The following is a 27991-nucleotide window of genomic DNA, read 5'->3' on the forward strand; positions in this document are numbered from 1 at the left end:
TAGATCTGTAAAACTCTACACATCTGCAATTTAAACCCAAGCATGTCAGAGTGAATTCACTGTCAAACAATTCTTCATCAGGTTTTTTGTAGCTGGAATGATAGCAAGAAATCTAATTCTGTGATCAAAAGCAAAGTGTCAACAAAGCCTGGTACTCCATCTGAAGGACTATTTGTTACTTTGTCTGAACAATGCTCGCTTAGCACAATGGCCTGGATGTGTCCCATGGAGCCTTTTAGCAACTAATGCACAATGCCAATGTGAATTATTGCTTTGAAAAGCAGGAGTGTGTGAATGAACCTTCCAGCACACTTGATACATCTCTGCTTTGCATAATGAACTTTAGTAGCTCAACTCCATGCTCATGAATGTTTCTTTTAAGAAAAAAAAAGGTTTTGAATTAACAGTATCAGTTAATAGACAACTTTCTGTACTTGCCACATCCAAGCTGGGCTGTGCAATCAACAGGAAAGATAAGAAGGTCAAACAGGAAGAGCTGTGCTGGAGTCAGTTTTGAGCAGAGCTGAGGAAGGCACGGATCTGTCTGCTCTTTACCAGCATGTTACAGCAAATCAGACTTGGAAAAGGTAGGAGAAGTCCTGTGCTCTTTATCTGCATGTCCGTCTTTTGCTCTATTTGAGGTACTTGTGGTCTGGTATTTGACTGTAGGGTTTTTGTCAATGTATTAGAATTGCAGCCAGTTAAACAGGGGTAATTTCAGTAGTGTTTAATACTTTGGTGTGCCCATAATGAAATGACTGGAAAATGTGTAAATGTGATCTGTCATGGTTATGAGAACCCGCTCGGAGTTCCTGTGCTGCTCTCTGTTCCCTCTTCTAGGTAGTGTTGTGTGAGTTGAACGGCTATTCAGTAACAAAAGCATTCTTCCTACTTTATTCCTCTGCAATAGCTGCCACAGGCCAAACTCTGTCAAATCTAGCACTCAAAATGAAGTATTGAGATTCACAGATGCCTTTTATAGTTTTCTAACAGTGATCTCTTTTTTTTTTTTTTAAAGCACCCCTAGAGTTTATGCTTATTTTTAATCAGCTATGAAATTGTGGATTTTAGTCTACAATTGTCAGTACCTAAACCTGGAAATTTTGGACTTACAGTGTTTTCAGAGCTGGATTGCAGGTGGAAAGTATATTTCAGCACTACTGAGGTATGAAGAAAATTAATCGTAAGAGAGGGTTAGAACTTTTAAAGGAAGCTATTGCATCTTTGAAGCTTGCTAGGGCTTTTTTGTTCGTAGACCAACCGTGAAGAATGATACTGCTTGCAACATAGTTTACTAAGAATTGCTAACTAACCTAAAGTTATTTCGGTGATAAAGGAGTCAATCTTCCATTTTTGGAGAGTACTCAGATTCCTAAGTCTGTTTACCGTGATTACAGATTTGCTTTACCTTTCTGTGTAATACATACCAGCACTGGAGGAAAAAGTGTTAAGAGGTGCCTATACAGTACATAGTATGGATTTTTTTTAAATTCATGCCTGTGACTGAATTTCATAGAGGTCAAGGCTGTGGTTTACTCTCTCTGAGGACAAAGTTTATAATGATCTGAGCTGTAAGATGTTTGTAGCCTAATACAGAAGATGTGAAACAAATGTGAGTTGAAACTGGGGAGAAGGAATAATAAAATAACTACTCAAGCATCAGTTTGGGAAAATGACCTAGATTAACTTATGGCAGTACAGTTGCAAGACTGAGGTATTGTATGACATGTGGGATGTACAGGAGATGAAGTAGAGCAGAAGATCAAGGGTGTGCACACAGTCAAACGTCTTTTAAATGAAGGCAATGCAGGCTTCACTAGCTGTCTTGCCTGGTTTGGAGCCCTGGAGGAACACAACATGCTGCATGAGATGAGTAAGAATTTGGGGGCTACCAGAGTTCTGTTGTCTCAGGGATAGCAGCAGTGCTGGAAGAGTCTGGAGACTTTAAATTTAGAAGAGTTGCCCCTGATCCACCAGGGGCTCGGGTGAGATGAGATGAGGAGAGAAACAAACAGTAGCTGGTGCTCATTTTCTTTGGGTGAGATAAGAATTGAAGCACAGAGGAGCAATGGCAGTGACCTTGTACCATCCAGGAGGTTTCTGATATGTAAGAATAATCCTCTTGGGGTAAATTAATTCAACTTTACATTCACCTCTGGGCTCTGGCTACTTCTTCAGCACTTCTGCAGCACTCCTGTATGACCACAAATAATATTTGCCTTGATTTCCATCTCTGTAGATCTAGAATAATTATAGTTGTCACCAGTAACTTGAAGCTAGTTATTAGTAAGCTGTCCTGAGCCTCCTAGAGGCAAGATGATGAATGAAAGAGAAATATTGTATTCCATGCAGGTTTTAGGCAACTAGTTTAAACATAATCCATTTTTATATACTGGGTCCTATTCTCATACTTAGAAATGCATCCTTAAAGAGAGAGACAGAACCTATTCAGTGGATATTAGTTTTCTTCTTCAACCCCCTTTAAATGGGAAGGAGTTGGGAGAGAAAGCGTTCCTGTCACCCATAATTCCTCTTAAAACAACAACAAAATGTGGTGGTGGTGTGTGTGGGGAATCCTCAACCTGCATAGTTAGGGAAATAGAAAATGTCAAGCTATATGTTTTTGCTCCTGGTTAGCTGTGTTTTGAAAACAGAGATACAAGCACTCAATGAAAAGGAAGCAGCAACAGAGGGAAAAGCATGATAATGGAATTCTTCTATTTAAGTTCCAGTAGGAAAAAGCTGTCTTATTTCCACCTCATATTCAACAGCTGTTGAATACAGACCTTTCCAGCCTGCTGTGCCCTGTGAGAAGGCAAGGGAGAGGTGGTGTGACCTTCTGAGCCTCGCAAGCCTGGACAGGTGCTACCAATGGCTCTGTGTGGGGCAGCATGTCCAGGGAGCTCAGGCCACAGGGAGGGATGACATCAGTGAACCTGGCAGCACTCCTGTAGGAGTTGTTGAGCTGTCCAGTATCTGCCTCTCCTCTCTCACTGCTCATCCCCACTGCGAGTGCCTGCCTTAGAATGTGAGGCTCCCCCAGATCAGTGGGGAGTACCACCTCTTGCATGCATGGCTTTTAATAGAGGTTGGCTCCTGGTCTGGAAAAATGGGAAGATCATTAAGTTTTATGGCCAATGTCCTGCACCAAATATGAATTTCTTGGTCAAGCCTCAAAGAGCATGAGATAAAATCTTTTTGTCTAAATTATAACTAAAATGCTTTGTCAATGCACATAGATTGTAAGAACTAGTTATAGAAGACAAACTTACTTTACAAGGTGAGTGTTAGATCTTTAATCCATTTCTTCATCTTGTATTTGTTGCTATTGACAAATAGCTAGTTGCTAGTAAGTATAATGGTAAATTAGCATAATAGGTTTATGAAAAATCTCTAACGATGAGAGTGACTGAAGCACTGAAGTTTAATATTCTCTAAATCTATTTTATAGTGGATTAATGTTTTTCCTCTGGTTTGGTGCCTCTGAATCTGTTTTAGTTTGTACTGGAATGGTTTAATAATTGATGAGAAAGCATCAGCATAATAAATATGGTGATTATACCGTAGCATTGCTTGTGGGTTACAGTTTTGCTCCTTGGGGTACTTATATGATAGTCAAAGGTGAATAATAGAGAGAGATACTATGCAAAGTTCTATGAAAACTTTGTTACTTGGGACCAAATTTGTATCACTTAGGATACATTTAGATGCTAAATAAACATTCAAAAGGCCCTAGGTAGACTGGGCGCCTAACTACAGGGAAGTAATTTATTATCTTGTTGTCAGTACTTGTACAGAGCCATGTGGATTGACATTTGATAGTTAAGACAAACATTAAAGATGGAAAAGGAATCTGTAGAGGAGAGCATGACTGTTAAAGATGTTCTTGAGATTTGAATTTTCATTCTGTGTATCTTGGAACAGCCAAGAGAAAACATTGATTAGAACGTACCATTTCTGCTTTTCTTTTGCTCATTCTGATTTTTTCCCTTGGCTTAGGATCTGGGATACTATGGCTGAATCTTCTTAAACAGATCACATCCATTTTGATTCATTCACATGTCCTCCTTGCTCTTGCAGCACCAAGCTTTATAGGTTCATTCACAACCCTGTGTGTATAAGTTACCCTTACCAACATGCACTGATGCAAAAGACATGAAAAGTTATTCAATATCTCTTCTCCAACTTAAATGAAGTCTAAGAATTCAAGTCACAGCATATTTGTTTTCCTAAATTCTGTTGAGGGTGATATTTCTGCTTGTAGATAGGAGCTGATGGAAAAAATTAATATTCTGAAAACTAAATTTCATTTCTGGGTTTAAGGATAATCCTGATCTAAAAGTAATAACTAGCTTTGGATTCATAGAACAATTTAATTTAAACAACCACCTTTGGAATTAAATTATCCTTAATATCCCAATATTTATGTCTTCATCAACAGGAGATACCAATTTTTACAAAATAGATGCGGAAGAGTGTTTCGTTCGTAAGTGTGAAAATTGCAATGCATTACATATAATCCTGGTACAGTACTGAAAAGAATGGTGTTAGCTACTGTCATTACTTTAAGGAAAAGATCAGCTATATAAATGCAAAAGCATATCCCTAGCAGAGCAAGTTTAGTCTCTGGCAGGCCTGTATTTTTAATCATTTATAGCTATGTTATCAAGTCTGATAGGCAGTTTTTCAGGGAAGTTAGCAAGAGAAACTGAGATCTGAAGTCATAACTACAATGTTAACTAAATAGGCTAGTGGAAATACTCTTTTTTGAGAAAAGGCATCAAAATCACTTGTGTTTGAGTTACTATCTGTGTTTCATAGATGTGTATGAATTTATACACATAACTTTACATGGAGAACTGTGATGCTACACCACAAAGCATCTTTTGAAAATCAGCCTCACCACTCTTATAGGCACTTTTGAATAAATGGCAAAATGGGACAATGAAAACATTAAAACAACATCCAGCCTAGATTTCTTCATACTTCATTAACTTATGTGCTTGTGGTAGATATGGTTATGGTTTCATTCTCTGAGTTGGTCATAGCACCTGTAAGTATACCTCATTAATTTTTTATAATTGCATAACATGCTTCTGTCTATATATAGTTTATTGCTTATTCAGGTGCTCCATGGGCTAAAGGTTTCAATGGCTACAAAACAGAGTATGAAATTTGTGCAGACACATCACTGCCTTGTCCCACGTACCTGCCTACCATGGCAGACAGCTAGGAGCTGTTGTGCTGTTTGTGTTGGTGCTCAGTTTGCTCATGTTTAGGGGTCTGAGACATGAAGCTTGGAGGGCAAGAAGTGTTGGAAGGCCTGTATGCGAGGAAGCAAGCCAGAACAATGTGCTCTGGGATACCCCATTGCATGGTGAACAGAGAAGGGAGAAATTTCCTGACCAGTCTGAAGGCAGATCATAAGGGGATATTAGGTGACCAGGCACTAGCCTGAGGTTTTGGCAGAGTGAAAGTAATCTTCCATCAACAGCTTCAGCTTTAACCAATTTCTGCTGGAAAACAAATGAGAGAGGAAATTTCACAAAGATTACAAGTTTGTATACTCATAATGAATGTAGCTCATTAACGAGTATGGCTAGAATAAGCACAGAGAAATGGATTAAGTCCAAGTGACAGGGCTAAAGTAAAACCTGTCCCGTGGCTTTATGAAATCAATTAAAGAGGCATTTGAGAGCCTACTGAGGAAAAGAGTCTAAATATCAGTGGTGTATGTGCTGGCTACATCAGTCACATCCTTTGCGGATGCATTGGCTGATGGTCTAGTTGCACTTTTCTGAAGCTGAAGTAGCTTGTGCCCAAGAAATGGGACTGCAGGATGTCTCACATCAGTGGCTGTAGAGGGAGCAGTGAAGCTTGCAACTATTTGTGCTCTACTTCCTTTTCTATTCCTTTTTCCTGATGTTCATGCCAAGAACAGTCTTGAGGCCAAGTCTGGCAGCTGGCTTCAGTAGATCACTCTTCTGCTTTACTGCAAAACCTTTTGGATCCTTGCATGCCAGTCTTCCTGCACTGTGGGTTCCTGCAGAAGATTAATTCTTCAGCTGAATTCCTAAAAACATTCCTGCTTGTTTGAATTAAGCATGCAGTACCCGTTCCATTCTCGTCACCTTTAGAAAATGACATTTTTCCCCTGCATTGCCTCTGTTAATGTGAATGATGCTATCCCTTGGAGGATCTGCATTAAAGCTGGCCAAGAATGAATAATTAGCAGTGGGCACAAGTACATTCTACTTCAGGCATAGGATTGTTGCTATTAGTCAAATCTATTGCTTTGCTGCTAAAGCAGTGATGCCACCTGATTGCAGGAGCTTTTTCTGGGATAAATTTGTGTGTTAGACAACAATTCCTCTGAAAGAAGTCTAAAGCAAATACTTTTATGTATATTACAATTAAAAATAACTCCTGCAGGAGAGGGGCAGCTCTTAAATATGTGCATGTATTCTGACATTTTTTTTTAAATATATTACTGATTTTTTTTTTCCCTCAGATTGTTGATAGTATTAATTGCATCACTGTGAGGAATTGCAATTATGGAGAGTTCGGCAGTGGCAGGCAGCGCATCTGTGCTCTGTGCTAACACCGTCATCCCTGGTCTAGAGGGAAAGCACGACAGGAACTTGGAGAGGAAAGAAATGGAGCAGGGAAGGTGCAGGTCTGACTGGAAATGTGCAGAGGCCAATGCTGCTGTCAGCACTGTCAGGGGTGCAGTCAGGGTGGACACGTTGCAAGAAGAAATGGGTAAGACCTCAATCAATACATCCTGGTCACTCTGCTCTTGACTTTTTGCGTTTAAATTACTGTGTTCTTTAAACATTGATTGCTGTGCCCAAGCAGAGAACTGTCATGTGTTTTTCAGCTGAGCTTTTTTTTTTTTGAAATACAACTGTTAAATGCAACAAAACAAATGGCTATATTTCCTCCATGGCAATACTGCGTAGATTGGGCTACCAAATGATCTATATTGAAATTCACTTTGGGCAGACAAATGGATTATCTATTAGTTAAGATAAGCTGAGACAAAATTTATCATAACACAAGAGCCAGAATACTGAAGTAGAAGTTATTTGTCTAGCACTTTTTGCTATAATCTCTAAGACTCAGAAGCAAAGAAGAGTTAGACTGTATGTTTCTATTAATAAAATTCTTAGATTTCTGTTTTTCATCAAAAGATGTAATACTATCTTTATTTTTCTGCAAATGAAAACATACTTCATGCAGTAAAAACATGCAAGTCGGAAACCCTTTTTGGGTGGAAGGGTGGAGTGGCATAGGTGGCTGTGTCTCAAAACCAGTGGCCAGACTCTTACTTTATAGTAGGCCCAGGAGGTTTCTGAATGTGAAAATACATCAAGCAATCATGGAAAAACTATTTCATTTTAAATTATATGTCCTACAGTTTAGACAATGTCTTTCTGTTCACAGCTGCAACTCTGCTGACATCAAAGAATACTGGGTACAAGCATCCTAGGGCAGTATAAAGTTTCTCTTTAGCTTGCCAAGAAGTATGCAAGTCATTCCATTAATTAGGAATGGGGCATGGAGTTCATGTTAAGTCTTTAAATCTAATTATAGCACTTTAAACAGTCTCAATGTTTAAAATGTACTTGTAGTAACTCTTACACTTTTGCTCAAATTTAATAGCAAACTATTATTTTTAAACTCCCATGAGTAATAAAATGTTTGCTCATAGTTTTTGCTTTCTCCTAAAAGTCATAGAAATTAGGTTTAATTTTTAAATAAAATATTAGTCACTGGATAATCATGTCTTGATAAATACCTTTCAAGGAAAGTCCATATCTGGTAATATTGAAATAATAGTAATGGCAAGTTCACATATGCTAATTAATCGTCCTCATCAACTGTTAAATGATGATCAAAGCAATTGATAACATGTCAAACTTTTGACGATTGCTCTGTTTGTGCTTCTGACTAAAATAAGAAAAAGCAGAACTACAACTAAGTATGGTCCCAGAAGCTGTGAGGAACTTAAATTTGTAATGTTCCTTAAATACACTTAGCCTACATGGCAATGAGCTTACTATCAAATTTCTACTTAAAAACAAACATTGTTGAGTCCAGATTAAAAAAGGTCAAACAAAAAAAGCCCCACCACCCTGTCAAATGCTCAACAAAAACCAAAGTGCATCGGAACTGCAATTTCTAATTCTAGTATACACTAATAATTGGCCTTAAAGATGATGTTTTTACTGTTTACTGCCTTTAATTCTGAAGAAGGAATTTTCTGTGTTTATGTATCCTTATTTATTTGTGTAAGTTTGTTCATGTAACATCAATAGATGCACTTGAGGGAAGATGCAGAAGACTTAGAAATTACCATGTCCTACTATATTACAAGTTTTTTCTTAAAAGCAGAGCTGCAGAGAAAAATGTCTTAGGATACATGAAAATTGTCTCAGAAGTTTTCTTCTAAAAATTAAAGATTTATTTCTCCCACTTTTATTCTTAGAAAAATCAAGCCTTGTCTTTACTGATTTTTGCCAAGGGAACCTTGAGAAAATAGAATTTGTTGGAATGGGTGTTTCTTCAGCATGAATATGTATCATTTCCAAAAGGACTGAAAGAAATATGGGCCAAAAAAGAAAAAAGCAGATTACTATTAACATAAACTATACTTATTTTGTGTCATGTTTCTAAAACTTCAAATCACTTGTTTTTACATTACTCCCAAGTATTAAGCTTGTAACAAATAAAGAGAAGGATTATTTCTCTCCATGTATGAATTGGTACAAGGCACTCATATCATTGCCAATTTATACCAGTGAAGCTTCAGTGGAGGCCACTTCTTAGTATAGGTGCAAGAGAAGAGAAAATGAAGTCTGACCCTTGCTCCCTCCCAAATGGGACTTTAGTTTCCTTAGAGGCTATCTTTCCACCAATTCTCCATCACCTTGATGCTTCACATCAAAATGATGAAACCAAGATTTAACTTTCTCCCCAGTAGGAGAGAAATGATCTGCAGATACTTTTTTGCGGGTTTTGGGAATTAGATAGCAGGAAGGGGAAAAAAAATATAGTTATTTTCTTTTAGCAATTATCCAGTGCATCAAACACTTTGAAAGTGTGGGGTGGACGTGGGGAGGGGGGGTTGTTTGTTTTGTTTTTTTCCAGTGTGATTTATATGGACTTAGAAAACGCACTTAACCTTTCCTTTCATTTATTATAATAGAGTGTTCTCAAAGTGAAAAATGCACAAATGTCAGTTCAAGGACCCTTCCCAGTCAAGCAGAGAATTTTCCAACTGGTAAGGCATTTTCTTCCATCATATCTTATAATGCTTTTTCTCATTGCTTACTTTTTAATTGAGACAACTACGTCAACAACCTTTGCAGTTGTCACTCCTGTAAACTTTATAATATACTTCATGGCAGCTGTGAAATATCCAGCTTGTACATAAGACTTGTTGAGAATTTCTCATAAAAAGAGAGAACTGCTTTACAAGCCAGAAATAATTTATGGACTATATTGTAATGGCCAACAAAAAAAAAAGCAAATAAAAAGTTCATTGCTTATTTTATGTATGGGTTTCAATTTTTTGAATGTCTTATTTTTTAAGTTTGTGGCCTTTCCAAGTCTCAATTTATTTTTTTTAATGCTGTATTTGCAATGAAGCTGCAGTTGAGTGCAGTTCTTCAGTAAGTAGGTACAGCAGGCTTCTCTCCTGGCGGACTCATGGCCTGCTCTGTGAATTGAGGGTCTAGTCACATTCCCCTTCTCTTGTGGAGGAAGAGAAAGAACCATTGAAAAACAACAGTGGGATGTGCTCTGCTTTCTGGCTTGACCTGACAAATCACATCAGTGGTAGATAGTCTCCCCCAGGCATATGGTTATTTGCAGTTAAATTATTGGGCTTATGTACCTCTGTGTCTTGCTCCATACAGAATTTGGGTGGTTCTTAACTGGGGGTGTGGATCAGAGCTCAGAGAAGCAGACAGGAAGATTACCATAGGTGCAATGGGCTTTTGGACCATGTTTCATTTCCATAAGGCATTATTAATAGTTCTTTTGGCAGATGCAGTCATATTTCAGTTATTTTAATTCAATGTAATTATTATTTCAGTAATATTAACTTTACATAAGACTTAAATATGTAACTGTAGAAACAGAATTTAACTTGGAATCAATTTGTTTATGTAAAACAAAAATTTAGATATTTAAGTAATAGTCTTCTCTTGTGCCAGTATCTTTTATGGCTTCAAGTAAAATGAAAAGGTCAACAATACTGTTACCTAATAGTGATCAGAGTAACATTTAAAGACTCTAGTTTGTGTTCTTTGTACTAACAATTGACTATATGACCATAGCTTAAACAGAGAGGCCTTGTAATTCTGTAACACTGCTTTATATTTCTGAGCCACAATTCCTGACCTTAAAGTAATGAGTAATTTAGGCGCAAGTCATTGTAAAACTCCTGGAGAAATACATAGTAAGCCCTCCGAAAACAGATTAAGATGCAGCATATTAGACTACGATGTGGAAAATACCTATTTTGTCTCATTAAAAGGTGAAACTCAGAGGAGGTGGAATATTTTAGGATGTACAACAATCCCATTTATTGCTCGAAGCGTGACCTATTTACACGCTTTCAATTGGAATTCTTCCTGAGTGGGTATTATTGGCTTATATGTGCCCATCTGGGTATCTGAAAGCTTATGAATATGATTTACTGTTATTGAGTTAAATTAACAGACATGCAGAATGAAAGCAGCTTTATCAAAGATCCTTTTTATCTGAGAGAAGCTAGCTGAAACTGTACCCTTAGCTGTAGTAAAAGCCTCTCGGAAACAGATGTCAGGATCTGAGAACAGGTATCTAGCTTCTTTCAGATGTGCTGGGGAAATCATGTAAGTCAGCTTTTAGTTGGACCATTTATCTTTGTTGGTACTGTTCAACCAGCTCAGCTGAGAAACAGCTTTTTCAATAATCAATTCATAGAAGCTTTCTGAAGTAGTGGGGGTGACGTGTCAGATAACCATGAATTTAAGATTAGCGTAAAGAGTTGTTGTAACATGCTGAACTATCTATGTTTTTTGTTGTTGGGGTTTTTTTGCCTCAATTTTTAAAATATGCATGGGATATTTAGAAATCTGGGCATGTTCTCAATGTCTGTAGAGCTGTATAATTCGACAAATTACCAACTTGCTTGCTTTTTTCCTCTTCTTTCTTCTCATCCCCAAGTGTGTCAGTTGTGTCCCAAAACTTCTACAGACTTTCACATCACCCTCCTTTGTAAAGCTGTAGCCTTTATTATGCAACTGAAAAATACCCTTGTGTTTCATGCTAGGCTCCTATCTTACTGGATAGTAAAAATGAAAAAGAAACATGCAGTAAGTCAATTTTCTGTGTCTTTGTCTCTGAAGCTGAAAAAATAGTTCTTAATGTGGATTCTGTGATTTTTGAGGGATTTTCTGGTTCTCCAGAGCTGATTCACAAAACTTGTAGCACTGTAAATGGATATCCTTCTCCAGATATCTCCTTGAAGTTAACGATGGTAAGACGAAAGAGTGGATGTCCTGATTCCAGACTCCAAAGACAGCTGAGAGGGCAGCTCCGTCTTCTGGAAAATGACAGCAGGGAGGTGATGGCAGTTTTCAGTGTAAGTAAATTGCTTGGGAATTGTTTTATTTATTCAGAGAATACACCCTGTGCTACTGAAATAGTCTGAGATTTTTGGGTCCCATTTCCATCTACATGCTGTATGCTTGAATTTGAGTGACCAGAGTTTCCTATAGCCCAAAGCCATCTAGAGACATGAGAAATACTGAATCACTGAAGAAGACTGGAACACCAAAGTGATGTAAAATAAACAAACCCAGGTAAATAAGACATTGAAGGGTTTTATTTTAAAAACGTTCTGCTTTGATTTACATCATAGGAAATAATGGTTTTCTGATTTTTAATTTTCTTTTTTTTTTCATTTGCCCTCATATTGACTCTTCATTTCAGTTTCCAGTCACTTGGAGTCATCTGGCATGCAAGTTACCTTGGAAGCCACTGCTAAGCCAAAGAGGAAGTCTGAAGGAGAAGAGCATAAATGCTGGACTTCCTAGGGCTAGATGGCCATAGCTTTAAATAGCATAAAAGAGGGTTGGCCAATTTTTATTACTGTCTTTGTTTGTAAATAGGAAACCCATCCTCTACACCAATGAGGTTTGCAACAAATACAATTTAAAGTCTCCTCTTCCCTCTTGATGAAAAAGCAGGATGATACCATTTGACCTTTGGTGTCCCTTTTTTGTCTGAGCCATGAGTTCCAGCCTCTGTCACTAGCAAGCCAAACACTGAAATCTTAATTAGTTATGGCTTTGTCTTGGATGCATGTGTTTCTACACGATTTTCCTTTAATGTGTTGTGAACTCTCCACCACTAGCCTGCTGATCTTGTGGCTGTGAAAACAGTCTGTACTCCTGCTGCTCTGCTCTGGCTTTTGTTTAGGGGGAGATGGAGAAAGGGAGAAGGGATCAGGAGGAGAGGGAAAACAGCATACAAATAGACTAGATTTGTGGCCTTATTAGAAACAGACTGGGAAAAAGACTTTGAAGGAAGCAAGATTTATAATGATAAGTTTCCTTAGAATGTTGTTTTGATATTCAGCAGTGCATAAAGCCCTTGAGGCTGAGATATTTTAGCATGTGTTAGCAACTTATTAATAGATTTCAGGCTTACATTAATATTTAATCTAGTGTAGAAAGGGGCATGCAGAAGATCAAAGCAGTATCGAGGCATGCCTGTTGAAGAGGCTTAAGTTGGACTTTTGTTTTCAAAGAAGAATTACTTTTTTAATCTGTTCATGTTGTGTGAATTGAAAATATGGAAGTTAAACAGAATTAATTCAGAGATCTGTTAAAAGCATGACATAATGGTCATAAAAACAGTGGATCAGCTCCATCTTGCTCAGATTACAGATAATGTTTGAGGGACACTTCCCCCCCACCCCGAGTTAGAATCCATTTCTTTGTCCTTAAATTGTTTTAAGATGCATTTCCATTTTGATGTGATGGGAGCAAGGGTACTGTACTGGGAAATGATACAGTAGCATTATACCTGTTAGCTTTGCATCTGATTTATTCTCAGAGATACTGGTTCGGATACTTGTCTCATAAATTGCCATGGGACAGCCCTGTTTTTAAGCTACTAACTGAAGTGCAACCAGACTGTATACTACCACTCTTTGGCTAGAATCCATCAAAATGTGTATTTCTTTCACTTATTTGAAGGTTTATGTAGTTCTCCCCTTCAGCATTTCTGAAATACCTGAAATACCTTATAAAATCCATCATTATCATTTACAATGATCACTGCTTATCTTTAAACACACAATTTAATGCTACTCTAGCAACACAAACCAGTACAAATGAGGAGAAAAGGATCTTACTGCATCTTTTGGAAAAAAAAAAAAATAAATACGCCAGTATATTTAATTGTCTTAACCATGGAAAGAGTGAACGAGGGAATGACTATTCAATGTCTCCTCTGGAACAAGACTGAAGCTACCAGGTAGCAGGTTAAAAGATGCATCAAAGCAGGTATGTTTTCATATGTGTACAGAGCTCTGAGGCTAACCTACAGCAGGATATTGTGGAACCTAAAAATTTACAGTGGTTCAAGTGACCTAGAGAAATTTTAAATAAAAAAACCCAAACCAACACAACCAAAGAAACAATTTCCACTATTTAACATTAATGCCCACAGGTCTGGCAAAGGCAGCTCCCAAGCTGTAAATTGCTCTGTGCTAGGAGGGTATTCTTGGAAGGTACCACTAGATGCTTGCCTGGCTTTGACACTCTAAATAAAGAACACTGGCCACTAGGCATAGATGTGTCTGAACCAGACAGGCCTTTAGTCTCACTCACTGTGGTCAGTCCTGAGGTCTTAATTCCTCTGTAAATTAACCTTGCTGGAACTGTTGGTACAACTGGTAAGAAAAAATAAGATGAAAAGTTGGCTCACTGTATGTTGTAGGTATGTGTTAAAGAACAGATATCTCATATAGGTAAAACCCTGGAGGATTTTTTTTATCTTTCTTAATACATAACATTTTAGCACAAGTGCTACCTAGTGAGAAATTGTGCTCAAGTCTAGTATAATTGTAATTAAAATACTGGTTTTGATTTTTTTTTTAGGAGCTCTCTGCCAGACTGCTGTCTATTCATAGTGATCAAGATCTAATAGTGGTGACATTTAAAACTTTTGAAGAAATATGGAAGTTTCTAACCTACCACTCACTGGGTAAAGCTGTTTCACCATACAACAGTTCAATATGCTTTTTTTTGTTGGGTTTTTTTTTTTTTTTTTTTGTTCCTCTGCACACAATTTCTGATTGACTAGGAACTTGTTGAACAGGATTTTGAGACTCTTTGTATTAACTCCTAATAGCAGTAAGTAATGTTCCTGAACCGGGTACTAGTGATAGGGCTGGACAGACCCTCCAACCTCCAGGAGAACCTGCCTTTGTCCCAAAACAGGTAACAGCTATCATTCCTGGAAGGTGTCTTGTTTAAGTTAGATACTCCAGAATCAGGTCATATCTTCTTTCTAAGCAGTCTATTCCAATCCAGGTATTTTTGTCCTAAAGTCTAACCTGTGCTGCAACTTAAATGCTTTTACAGCTTTTTCTTCTCACTGTAGACATGTCAAGGTCACTCCTCTTTCATTGGACCATGCCAATACCTATGTGGAGACTTCTAACCTGCACTTCCACTTAGTGTTGTTTTCACTAGGAAAATCAACCCTAATTCCTATAATTCTTCTTCACAGAGTGTATTTTCTAGACCTCTGCTCATGCTTCCCACTGGACTCTTCTAGTTGTTCTACATCTTTCCTGAATAGTAGTGAGCAGATAGTAGACAGAGTTGGTAAGACTTCAGAGGAAATATCAAGTAAAACAAAGATTGCTTCATATGCTTTGCATGCTTCAGTTTTGTTTCTAAATTTGAGCATGCCTTTTGTAACGATATGATGCCATTGATTTGAGTTCCATTTTTAATATCCTATAACTTCAGAGGGCTTCTGAAGAATAGCATTTGAATCAGTTCTTTGTTTCCGTTTTGTTCACTTGATTTTTTTTTCTTCTGTATAGGGAGAGCTTGTGTGCATTACTATTGAATTTTCCTGTTTCCATCACAACAATTTAAAATAATGAATTTTATTTTTAATTTCATGTTTGCTACTTACTTGCTATTTTGTATTTTAAAATGCTCCTTAGAGAACTAGAAAAAATACTGTTTCAATGCAATTTTGCAGAGAAACCATAACAAGATGAAGTTTTTTCTTAGGCAAGGTTGTGGCTAACAGAGAATTGATTCAGCATCTTCCAAATTGCAGAGTAGCACCTTAATTACTGATCTGCCCACCTTTCCTCTTCATAATAACCTATACACAAAGGATTAGCTAATCTATTAATGTTGACCATTTAAGTAATAATCTATTATCTATACCATGCTGATTATGATACACCAATCCAGATCTCCCTGTAACTATCAAATAGCTTTGAAAGCCCTAAATCCTAATGTAAGGAGTCCCAGTTTCCAAATCAAGCACTACCTTCTTCTGATTTGTGTAATTCTGGTATGTGGTATCATCTCTGTCCCAAAGAAATTCCAGGAATTTGATACCCAGGCACGGTTTCTGCTTAATCAGCACAGCTGAATTGGGCAACAGAAATTTATGAAGATATTATTTTTTGATATTATTTCCAGTAATCTGTCATTTAAGTGGTGCTGAGAACCTGTTGCTCAAAGCTTGTTACTGATTACCTCTTTCAGACTCCAAACCTTTCGAATATAGCTAAACTACAGGGAACCCTCATAAGGGGAGGACATGCTCTGCTGTTTCTGCAGGATTCAGCACAGAAAAGTTGTGCACCTTTTAGGTGTAGTTTGTGAGAGCTATGCATCAAAAGTAGCTGTAATGCATGTAACGTAATGGATGTAATTTTGCCAATACTGCCAATACTGTGTAGTAAAATTAGTTATATGTTATGGGTTAAGCAATAATGGAGTTATCTGAATGCCTACCCCGGTGTCTGACTTTCTGAAAGGTTATTTTATTGTATAATACTGTAAAACTGTGAAGAAAACAAATTGGAATTTCTTTTCCCTAGGTTTTATAAATCATTGCATGGAGAATTTATTCCTAGATCAATCTTTCTGGCTCTATTCTCAAGAGGAAGAAGAAACAGGCATTGAAGTCTGTATAAATGAAAAATCATTATATTTGATGTACAGAAGCCTGCTAGTACAGGAAGGTAAGGAAGACTGTACATGCTAAGGCTAAATTTAGAGAAGCACCTTTCTTTAAAATCCTAAAAGCAAACATTAAGACCTATTCAAATACTTAATGAAGTTGAAATTTAAATCTATTCACTCCAAATGTACCAGAAAGAGAAGAGAAAGGAACAAACACAGATTGAGTTCAGTAGGATCATACGGGGATTAGAGAAATTAATTTGCATCTGGTCCATAAATGGATACCAAAAGAATTAGGCAGGGGTGTACATTCCAACTTGCTTCATATTCTTGCAGATCCTGGAGACGTACAGGAGAGAGATTACAGATAGTTGCCAGGCTCATGTGCTTCTCCTAACTAGCATCACCTGCTGCCACTGTCAGAGACAGAATGATGGGCTAGATGGATTGTTGATTAATGCAATAGGAACATCTCTTGTGTTCTTTAGGGAATATAGATACACATATGTCTAGGTAATTTGCTGCAAAATATTGCTGCAGAAGAGGGTTCGACACTTCATTGAACATATCAGCTCTGCATTTTACTGAAAGAGAAACTACATAGAAATGTATGAATATCTGAAAATTAGAAAATTCTTGTGACATCTCAAATTTTCTATCTTTAATTGAATATTACTAATGCTCTTGAAGCCAGTTTTAAAGCTTGTATGACACTAAACCATTACATAAAATGACATCTCCACTGCTTGCTTTTTAGGGGCATTTTTTGTTTTAGGTCCTGACAATCTGATAAGAAAGATAATGGCTATAGGCAATGAAGTAAACACTTATTTTGAGACTGGGACTTTTACTGAAGGTGTAACAGGTGGATCTGTGGATGGTGACATGACCATGCTCTCTAATGGTTCTCTGGAGCCATTGATCCCTTTTCATCAGTAGGTACCTGATTCTAGCTACCTATTTCATATGCATCTGTTCCACATGTACACATGTCTGCTTAGACATAGGTGTCTCTAAATGGTAGCTTGTTATGGAACATCCATCTTCCATTAACACTGAGAACAAACGCTCTATTTCCTTCCATACCACACAACTGAATTAATCCAGATGCCTGCAGAGCAGCATTTAAAGATGGTTATCCTTCCTGTGAGTTAGATATTGCTTTTTTCCTGAGTCTGAAATAAAAAATATTAACACTTCTAAAATAACTTAAAGTAAGAAGTTTCCTTTTTCAGGATGCTTGGAAATAATGGATGATAACAGGCTAGCAGTGTTTTCAGTCAACGTTATTGACAGGAGCCATACACCTCCTTAACGCAGTTTTTGTCAAGGTCATGTCCAAGCTCATAATTGCTATAAAGCCAAAATTGTATCAATGGACTTACCAATGGACTCACTTCAGGAATCACCAGAAAATCATTCTTGGTGTTAAAAAGCTAGTTAAAGAGCTGGAATTTTCTGTTAACCTTGGGCAGGGAGAAATAGTGTGACTTTCTCTGTTAGGTTTGTTTGAAGCAATGCTTCTTCTACTACTACTATTACTGAAAACACAGCTGTGTCTGAAGTATATGGACAGTTCTGAAATTGAAAGATAATTGTGGGAGGGATGCACCTGTTTCCAAATGGATTTAAAATATCACTGTTATTGTCACAACATTTAGTGAAGTGTTTCATACACTAATTTCCAATTTGTTTTTCTACTTTCAGATGGTTTCTTAGAACGTATTCTAATCCTATTGATACTGCATGCAAGACTGAATCTAAATCAATCAAGAATGTTGGTAAGAAACTCCATTTGAACATCAGGATGAAAAAAAACCAAACTTATTCTATGCTTTCAATAGAACAGACTCTGAAAGGTTCAATATTTTTCCCCCATTGTATTAGGATGGGAAAACAGCTTTCAAAATTATATTGCAGTAAACTTAGTAAGAGCATAAACTTCTGCCTATGACTAAAGGGTTTTACAAAACATATGGCTAGACATGTCTAAGTTGAGGTAAAATCTGAAGTCTTGTATCTCCCTTTTTTCTCCTAAATATTGTATTAAGTAGGTACACAAAGTAGCAGAGTAATTAATTTGAGGATGCCTCTGTAGATTTTTTTTTTTATGACAAAGTTTTAAAAAATAAGAAAATGTGCCAATGTAGGTATTGTGCATCTTTCACATGTGTACTTCTTTATCTAATACTGCCAGAGACATAAAACTCATACAGATGGTCTGAGGCTAGAGAGTAAATATTGCTTATTTTTTATCATTCATGTTGGTTTTAATACTGTATTGAGTGGTATATAACTATATTTATCCAATAAGGATTTTGTTAGTTGGTTCAAGTGTTTTCACTCTGGCCCAAGTTCAGAGCCCTTTATTAAGAGAGAAAAGTAGGGACTCAGAACACTTCTTTTTGCTACTTCATGATGGAATTTGCTAGAATTTTGAGAACATCTTAGATTTTCCTTTCTAATGGCTGGGAAATGAGGAGTTTTATGCTGTTATTTACAATTCTAATTGCTCAAACCAAATGGATTAGGTTTAGATGCTTTAAATCTTGCCACATCAGATGTGCAACTCATGAGTTCCAGGAATGTCTTTTGCTAAATACGCTCTTCTGCTGAGTTGCTGTTCTACTAATTGTATTTGTATTGTTAAATTACTTTATCTGAAAATATTTTTTATCTCCTTATTACACAGCAATGGGATCCTGTCTAGCTGTGACAAATTATGAAAGTGTTGTGTCAGAAGAGATTAGTTTCCAGGAAGGGGACAAAATTGAGATCCTTGGTTACTTCATTGAATGCATGGAATGGTTTCTTGGAAGACATGTGTTTACCAGCCAAATAGGTTTTGTAAAGACAAGTCATGTTAAACTGGACTTACCTAGAAATGAGTAAGTGATATGTATGCAACTCAAACAAAAAGAGACTTAGTCTCTTGAGCTTTAAAATACTGAATGTTAAACTCAGGATTTTTTGTGGTAGGTTTTGGGGGTTTTTTTGAGAATTGTCATAGTGTGTATCAGTCAAAACAAATGCAAAGAAATTGGAATATGAAGTCTGCTTAAATGTTGGAAAATATTATCAGCCTGTACCGGAGTTTCTTACTGGGAAAAGGGGTTGCTGTAGTTGTTATATCTGGTTCAGTCTCTGTTCTTTGGATCACAAGATCCAAGAAGCTTTAGTCTTGCAGAAGATTCCATTTCTGCTGGTATCAAGACTTATGTTAAAGCATCCAAGTTCTGTTTTTGCTAGTACCCTCAATTACAGGCCTTAACTTGCTTTAAATGGGGCTCCTATTACAAATAATTGCTCATAATGCAGACAGAAACCTGTAAAAAGTGTGCATTTCAGCATGCATTGGCACCATGTTAATAGGCTGCTCTTACTATATGTCTAGACTGTCTACATGCTGAAACAAGGAGTTCTTAAACATTGTTTGCAGGTCCATTTGATGTGTGCCTTTTAAGCTTGTATTAGAGGATCAATACCATAATGTCCTTAAAGATTTGTGCTTTTAATAAATTCTCTCATAAAATGCTATACCATGACACAGGCATAAAACTTACTTTGATATAGCAGAAACTGTTAGCTGCAAGCATAGCTATCATCAGTTTGTATATATTTTTATAAATATGCCTGTTACTAATTTTGAACACAGGAGGACCTATAATGTAAAGATTGTATTAGTTTCCCTAACAAGCTCAAATTTGGCTGATGCAGTGAGCTTCTCAAGCCAAACCTGCTTTCAGACACTTTCAAAGTTGATCCTTTCTTTGTTAGACCACAAGACCTGGATTTTCTTGAAGCAGAAGAGCTATCTTTTTTTTCAAAAGAAAAAAATTTGCAAGAAGTGATACATTTGTTGAAACAAACCTCCATCACAGATGTTTGCTCTGTGTACAGAATAGGTGAGTTTTATTCCTTTTTACTGCATGATATGTGTGCAGTTCCTATATCCCTGTTATAACTGATTTTTTTTTTAATTTCAACAAGATTCCAGCCTTTACCCCTACTGTGAAATATCTTGGTATTCAGTTTGATCATAGATATGGCATGTAAAAATCCTTTATATCATCTTTGCTACTTTCCTGCTGATGCAAGACTTTTCCCAGCAGAGCATTTACAAATCTTCTTTTGTCCTTTTTTTTTTGAGTGAATTAAAGAGCAGGGCTTTAAAAATTCAGTTACTGAGCTGAACAGATCTTCAAGCTTTCAAATGTCAGAGTGCTGCATTATAAAAGGCAGCATGTTCACCCAAATACTGTTGGCTTTTCATTCTTCTTAGGAAAGGTGGCATAATAATTAGTGACAGCTAATGCAAACATACACCTCCTTCATTTAACTTTCAAAGGTATAGAAAAATAGCAAAACCTATTCATACCAAGGATAAAAATACTTTTAGCTACATCATCTCCAGTACAGCTGTTATTCCTCTAAGTGCTCATGCTTTGCATAAACTAATTGGGATAACTGGGGTTTCACCTTTACAGACTTAGTGTAAGGTAGTGTTAATATATTTGCCTTGCTGAACTGAACAGGAGCAGTGATTTCTTATCCTACCACAGGCTGTTCTGTGGTGATCTGTATGTTTGTCAAATATCTAATAAAGTTTTATCTCCATTAGTGCCATCCCAAGAGACAGGCCTGTAGGCTCCAGTTTGGAAGGAGCTGGTGTATAGGTTTGACTCGGGTGCATTGGTTTAATTCTGCAAATCAGCATATGTGTGAACAATAACTAAGGCATGCCAGACCCGAGCTACAAAATGCAACTCATGTCAGTGTGCAAAATGACTTCACATCTTGCCTTCCTTGCTCAAATGAAAAGCCTGGGAACAAAAGCTCAGACCTCTATTAGGTACTAAATTAATTTCATGTGCTTAATGGACATACTGCTATTTTTGCCTGTTGCACATTTTTCACCACATCTCATCTCCCTAATCTTTACAAGTGCTAACTTCTTTTTGCATCTTCCCCAGCTAATAGTACCATCTTTACCACTTTTTTCTCTTAAACTGCACAATTGATCTATATAACTTGACTTACCCAGAGTGAGCGTTTTCAATATTCACTTGATATTTTGTTGTGTGACCTGAGTAAATGAGGTTTTGATTCCTTCAGTCTATGTCAATCTAATGAGAAGTATTTACTTATGAGCACCTCTCCAATTAGATATTCAGACCATTAAGTTACAACTATTGTAAACATCTGTGGCATCTGTCCACCAAAATCAGGAAAGCATTTAAAGAAAGGAGATCCAGAAGTAAACAGTCAGTGAGAGGTCATTCTTAAAGGCTAGTAAAATAGCTTTCCATCAGCTTAAAATAGACCTAGTTCTGTGAGCCTCTGCTTTTAGATATATCCTTCATACACTCAGTATCACTTAATATTGCATCTAGTGTATGAAAGACAGTTAATATAATCCTGAAATGCAACATGCCAACTGAAATACCTTGAGAAATATCTTTTACACAAAATAGTAGTTATTAAATATTCTACAGATGTGCTATGTTAGACATTTAAAACTAGATCTATAGTAGTAATGTCTACAGAACTTAGATACACCTTTTAAAAGAAAAGATAAATACAGGGATTTTTCATCTGCATGCTATTGGAATGGCCACAAAAGTCTGACACTCTTATCTGCACAAACTACCCTAAATAATTATTCCTCACCCCCCTCCTGCCCTGGGAGTGACGCTAAAACATCTTTCAGCAATATTAAGGGCTTTTTGTTACCTCATTTTAGGGGTGGGTTGTTGGGAATGATTGTATCTACACTGCTTACTTGTATTTTAATGCAGCAGTGATGCATCCCTCATGCAGAACAGGTTGGCTTTAATTCTAACTGCAATATGCAGATGTCTCCCCACCCTCCCAAGCAGTGGTAGGTGCATGATGATAACCATGTAGAAAGCAGTGAATTGCATCAGCAGGAGGGTAAGTCCCTAGTATCTGCTAGCTTTGGGTCAGGAATTTCTTCTCTTTTAAATATCCAGGACACATCCAATTCTTCTGACATAAAGAATTCCAAACTAAAAAATAGCCTTATTTTAGGAGATTTAAAACTGAAGGAGAACTAAGATACCATAACTAACATGGCTTTTTTTCTTACAGACCAATTAGAAGAACCAGAATTTCAGAAAGCTCATGAATGTGGTAATACTTCATATGCGTACAATTTTTACATAAAGTTAATGTGACTTCTGATATTTTTGGTATCTTTGCCAGCTTTTTCTCTTTCTAATGTCTTCTAACTTTCTTCTCTCACTGTTTGCTTTCCGAGGTTTTGCTGTAACCCCTTCTCACTAGGTTTTTCTGTAAGACATTGTGGGTTTTCACTGATATCAGATGTCTGTCTTGGACTTTGCTATCCAATTGCAAACTGTATGACTTATTTTTACTGCTGTGACACACACACACATGCACCACCCTCCAACCCCTTCATGTTGTTTAACAGCAAAATACTGTTTATGGGGCACCTGGCAAGTGCTGACTTTGAATTCCAGCAGATTTTCCATCTGCTAGAAAACTTCATCCCATAAATATACTTCCCAAAGGGGATATTTTGATGAGGATGCAGAATTATTTCCCTTTGGCATTTAATTGCTAAGCTGTCACTATCATTACTTGTACTACATTTTTCTAAATATCAGTTTTTATGATTCTGCTGAACAGTTTCAGAAATGAGATTTTAAGGAAACTGAGCTCTAAATCTGCAACTTCAATAAGTTCCTGTTGATACACAGCTGTAAGCTTTACACTGACTGACTGCAAACTACATCCCTAGTCCTTGCCCTATTACCTTGGCTGGATAACAGTGGGAGGACTAAAGAAATGATGGCATGTCTGTCTCATATTTTTAAGATATTCAGCAATGTCAGTACTAGAACTTAGATCAATGACCACATCAATCACCACAAACTTGGTAATTCTGAGAAAGTTAATCTGTGTCAGCAGAGAATCAGGGTTGGTATTTGATTGAAAGGAGAAATCTTATTACACACTACACAGGCATGGCTGGCCACATGGAGGTAATGTGGACAGGAGAACAGGACCTTTGCAGGCACCCTCACAGCACCCACGTGAGACTTCAACAACTCAAATAGCTCAGTCTTATGCACCCTCCCTGGCTAACCTGCCTTAGTTTTCTATCAGGACATAGACACACCCTTATTTAACTCGCATGCTCAAATTCACAGTTCCCTTAGGCCTTAAGTCCATCCATGCCCTGACCTTGGGTCCTTTATCCAGACTTTGTGTCTTTCCAGATTCTGATCTTCCTTTGCTTACCAACTAGTCTGGGTTGTAATTCATTGGCAGATCTCTCACTCATGTGAACAGAGAGAACAGAGAATACGCGCTCAGTGTGTACTTTTTGAGAATACACTCGGACACAAACCAGTTTGAATTAATGTTGGACTTCAGTTGGATTAATGTTGGATCAGGCACAGGGCCTGGCTAGACAAGCATACTAATCAGCAACCTGCTTACATGTGGCAAGTCCTGTTTACCCCCACTCCTCTAGTCTCCCAAGCTTATTCCTCCCTGATCCTTCTTGATCTCTCTCTTTCTTCACCCTTGGCTTGTCTCCTAGACATACTGTTAAGAAAATGCAGTATGTTCACATAATGTTTTCCTAACAGCATCTTCTACTGATAAATGTTTTTGTTGGTCTATCAAAGATCATTGTGTCCATGCACACATGAAGTTGTGATCTGTAACTTACTTTTTCAGAAATTCCATGTTCACATTTTAGCACAGGATCTGCTAGCAAGAATGGCAAGATAGAAAAATTCCTGAAGAACTTCAAGAATTTGGAGGCCAACCAGGCAGAAGAGCCAACTACTGAAGGAAAGGATTCTGCTAGCTCTCCAAATACAGAAATCTTTCCTCCACCTGAAGGACCTTGCTTCCACATATGTCAAGATGATGTTCAAGCATCTAACATCTTTGAGTCATTGATACTCTACTTAAATAGGAAAGAATATGACAGAAACTTCAAAAACCTGTATGATTTCTCTTATCCATTTATCAATAGCATGTTTTATGGGTTTTCAGAAGAAGAAGAACTGGTTAGCTTTTTTAGATTAGCAAGGGAAGCAGCAAAGAAAGCAGGTATGTCCTGGGCACTAGCAAGGCTATGCTTTCTCTTAGGCAGGCTCAGTGTTAAAAAGCTGAAGTTTTCCCAAGCTCGGGTGTATTTTGAGGAAGCCTTGGGAGCAGTAGATGGAGGGTTTAGTGATTTGTACTTTGTAATTGCTCTTTATACAAATCTAGCAGTCATCTACTTGACACAGAAGAACAAAGAAAAATGTGCTCATGTTTTTGATAAGGCTACATCTCTTCTTATGGGAATTCCAAATTATATTTGCAGTGCTGACCTGGAGTCAGATATTCTAAAGTATGCTCTGAAGAGGACAATTTTGAGCCAGAACAAACATGCAGAGGCAAGGGCATGCTTTCTACTGGCAAAACATTACAGTGCACGGAAACAGCATGAAGAGGCACTACCATTCTTGGAAAGGTTTCAACTGTTGCTTAATGACTTGGGTTTACAAAACAACTTATCAAACAACTGTTACTTCAAACTAGCAGAGTCCTACAATGAGAAGTGCTTGCCGCACATTGTGTTAAGTTGCATAAAGGTCACATCTTCCCAGAGCTCCAGTACTTTAACAGATTCCTTGAAAAGGATTGATTTAGTAATCAAAAATGCTCCCAAGCTCTATGGCATGAGAAAACTCAGGCAAGTACTCCCATCCCAAACTGCACCTTACCTCATACAAGCACTTTCCTCTGTGTTTACTAATGAGCAGCAAGGACTATGCAGCACCATCTATCTTAGCTTAGCAAAACTGTACAGCCACCACAAACGGTATGGAAAAGCCATTGTTTACATGATGAAAGCACTGGATTCTGATGTTTCTGCTAAGCCAGAGGGAACTATTAACTATTTGGTTTCACTTGCTTGGTTATACATTCTTTACAGGCAATATGATGTGGCTTTAGCCATTTTAAATGCTGTTGTAGACTCTTCATGGAGCAATCCTCAACAACTAGGCATCGCTTATAATATGCTTGCTATTGCTTTGAAAAGAACAAACAATACAAAAGAAGCTGCTCAGAGCTACTACAAAGCACTGCGTCTTTCGGAAGAGACTGATATGACCCATAACCAAGCTGTAGCCCTGGCTAATTTTGGGGCACTCTGCCTGCATGTAGCAGCCAGCAAGCTGGCAGAACATTATTATATCAGGGCAGTTAAGCTATTCTCCAAGCTTCCAAGTACGGACTGCGGCCAAGACTTTATCCAAGTCCTCCTTCAGTTGGGGTGTTACTATGTTGATGGAACTCAAAGAGAAAAAGGAAGGTTTTATTATGAATGGGCTTTTTTAGTTGCAATGGAGACAAATCATCTGGAAAGTAAGTATATTTTTTTTTCCTCAAAGTTATGAAATGTACCCTGTTTGGGAATGTTTGTTATATAGGTATGTTATGGTTGTTCCTTAAACAGCATTTTATGTCCAGTTATGTGACAGCTATCAAAGTGATTGAAATCTTTGCTCTGTCCCATAATGGTGGAGAAATAAATACAGGTTGGGTTGCTCTTCTGGTGGTACTTAGGTTTGTCAGAAATGATAGAGAAAATTAAATGTTAAACTGAATAACTTAATTGGTAAAAAGTCTAGAGATTTCTGTGTTCAAGAATATTTACAATAGTTATGATATCATTGGTAGTACAAGCAGCACCAGACTTGAGTTTAAAGGTATGAAAACAATTGGTAAACTGGATTACTTTTGCATAAAATAGTTGTATTTAGAAGACCCATGCTTTATTTATTTATTCTTTCTACAATGATTAAGGCAGCTTATACAGGTAAGGTGACTGTTCTATTATTTTATTTTGGAGATCAAGTCTGAAGTAACCTCTAGCCTTTGTTAACTTTGGGGGTGAAGAAACCAGCAGTGGAATCTTCTTGTTATGACTTTTATATTGTTATTCATTGACTGTGCTGTGTTTTGTGAAACACTAAGAATGAATTATTTTAAAACTAATCTAACTTTCATTTTAAAATAGAGATTCATGTTAGTATTTCCAATCTATTCTCCTAGGTCAACTACAAGCAATTAAACTGCTGTGTCAGTTCTACAGTACAGTTGTTCCCAATGAGGCTCAGTGTGTCATCTACAATGAATATCAACTATCTTTAGCTAGAAAGATGTCCAACAAAGTTCTGGAGGGACAAATCTTGGAAACCATTAGTCAGCTCTATTTGTCTTTAGGAACAGAAAGGTAAGACATGCTGAATGAGTCTGCTTTTATTCTAATTGTAACTTTTCTGTCATGCTAAAAAACTCAATTTTTGCAACAGCTGAAGATGACAGATTTTTTTCTCTCTGCTTTGCCAATACACTTTATCAGAATTGAAGGGTCCAGTGCTAGTGGTGACTTCTCTTGGTTTTTTTAAGTAACTATCATCTCTCAAGGGAGACAAGATGTACAGCAGGGATTAGCACCACTTCAAGAGCCAAATTATTTTTAAAATCTATGTAAATATGTTTAAAAAGTATTATGTTATGTGACTGTTGATGACTGCTATAGCTCTAGGATTATTGCTGGCAGGTGACTTGTTTGTGGTGATAGATATTTTTTTTTTTTACAAGACATTTTTTCCATTAGAAACCAAGTGACATATTCCAAACAGGTCAGACATCAAATTGTCTCTAAGTGTTTCTCTTTGAGGAAATGCTTTTTTCAAAACTTACATAAGTACAAAGCCGATGTGCAAAACTGCGTAGTGTCAGTCTCCAGCAATTTCTATGCCGCTCTTATTTTCAGAATACCAATTTTTTTTGCTTTGCTTTATTGAAAAAATGGACTGTACAAGTCTATAGTAACTAACAGGTGCTGGGGAAACTTAGAGGTTTCTCTAGACAATTTTTAAAGTGTTTGTTAAGGCAGCTTTGATTTTTTTTCTTACTGTATCTCACTTCAGGGAGTCACTTTAGATTCAGGTATTTTTTCAAGCATGCCTCAGTAAGGATGGAAAAAATATTCTCAGTTATAGAAGGAGAGTAGATGCTTATTTTAGCTTTAAGGGGCTGCAGCCCAAGCATCTAACTTTCCTAGTATGTCAACTAATTTATTTTGCTTTGTTCACTGCTGTTTAATGATACAGTTGGTGAACATCCTTTGGAGAGGCTGAAGACAAAGCAGTTGGTTAAGATTTCAAACTACCTGTAATTTGCAGAAAGATTTCACTAGCTGGAGAAGCTGCTGCTTTGTGTGTGTGTAGTACACGAAATTTATGTATCCTAGGAGCCTGGCTCCCAGATGTTGGCTGTGTAACCCTAGCAGACTACCGGGTAATAGCACGTACTCAATATGGTATTAGACCATAGCATCAGTATTCTTTGAGTTAACAGCCCTGAGTAACAAGGATATGTGTCTATGATGAAGTAACAAAAACAGTGATGTCCTTGGTGTCACCGCCTCCATTGTAAATTACTGTGGCCATGCCAGCAGACACAGCCTGACCTGTTCCAGCTGCTCTGCTGGGTTATGGATTGGTATATGCTTCTGTCTGCTGTGAAAGCAAAAACTCTGAAGGAGGGATGAAAGTAGCATTCAGTAATTGGGCAGAGTTGGACTACTTCAACTGCCTTGCCTTTCCTCATGTTAGCAGCTTGTTAGCAAAGGAGAGAAGACTGAAATGTCAGGTTTGTTCAGTGGAGCTTTACTTCCTCTCATGAGTATAAAAGGA

At 37.3% G+C, this 27991-nt stretch overlaps 1 protein-coding gene across 1 annotated transcript in view; it reads left to right on the top strand.

Moving 5' to 3' along the window:
* Positions 1–489: 489 nt before the first annotated feature.
* The window catches only part of SH3TC1 (SH3 domain and tetratricopeptide repeats 1), a 33816-nt gene continuing 6314 nt past the window's right edge, over positions 490–27991 (top strand). The window contains exons 1-13 of the mRNA XM_052780561.1: positions 490–587; positions 6512–6762; positions 9212–9286; positions 11511–11638; positions 14166–14271; positions 16145–16288; positions 16987–17164; positions 17937–18010; positions 18922–19117; positions 20007–20134; positions 22341–22382; positions 23961–25649; positions 26340–26520. Coding sequence (XP_052636521.1) covers positions 6555–6762; positions 9212–9286; positions 11511–11638; positions 14166–14271; positions 16145–16288; positions 16987–17164; positions 17937–18010; positions 18922–19117; positions 20007–20134; positions 22341–22382; positions 23961–25649; positions 26340–26520 — 3149 coding nt within the window. The 5' untranslated portion in view covers positions 490–587; positions 6512–6554. The remainder of the gene's footprint in view (positions 588–6511; positions 6763–9211; positions 9287–11510; positions 11639–14165; positions 14272–16144; positions 16289–16986; positions 17165–17936; positions 18011–18921; positions 19118–20006; positions 20135–22340; positions 22383–23960; positions 25650–26339; positions 26521–27991) is intronic.

This window comes from Harpia harpyja, chromosome 2 (assembly GCF_026419915.1).
Source record: "Harpia harpyja isolate bHarHar1 chromosome 2, bHarHar1 primary haplotype, whole genome shotgun sequence".
Classification (NCBI taxonomy): Eukaryota; Metazoa; Chordata; class Aves; order Accipitriformes; family Accipitridae; genus Harpia; species Harpia harpyja.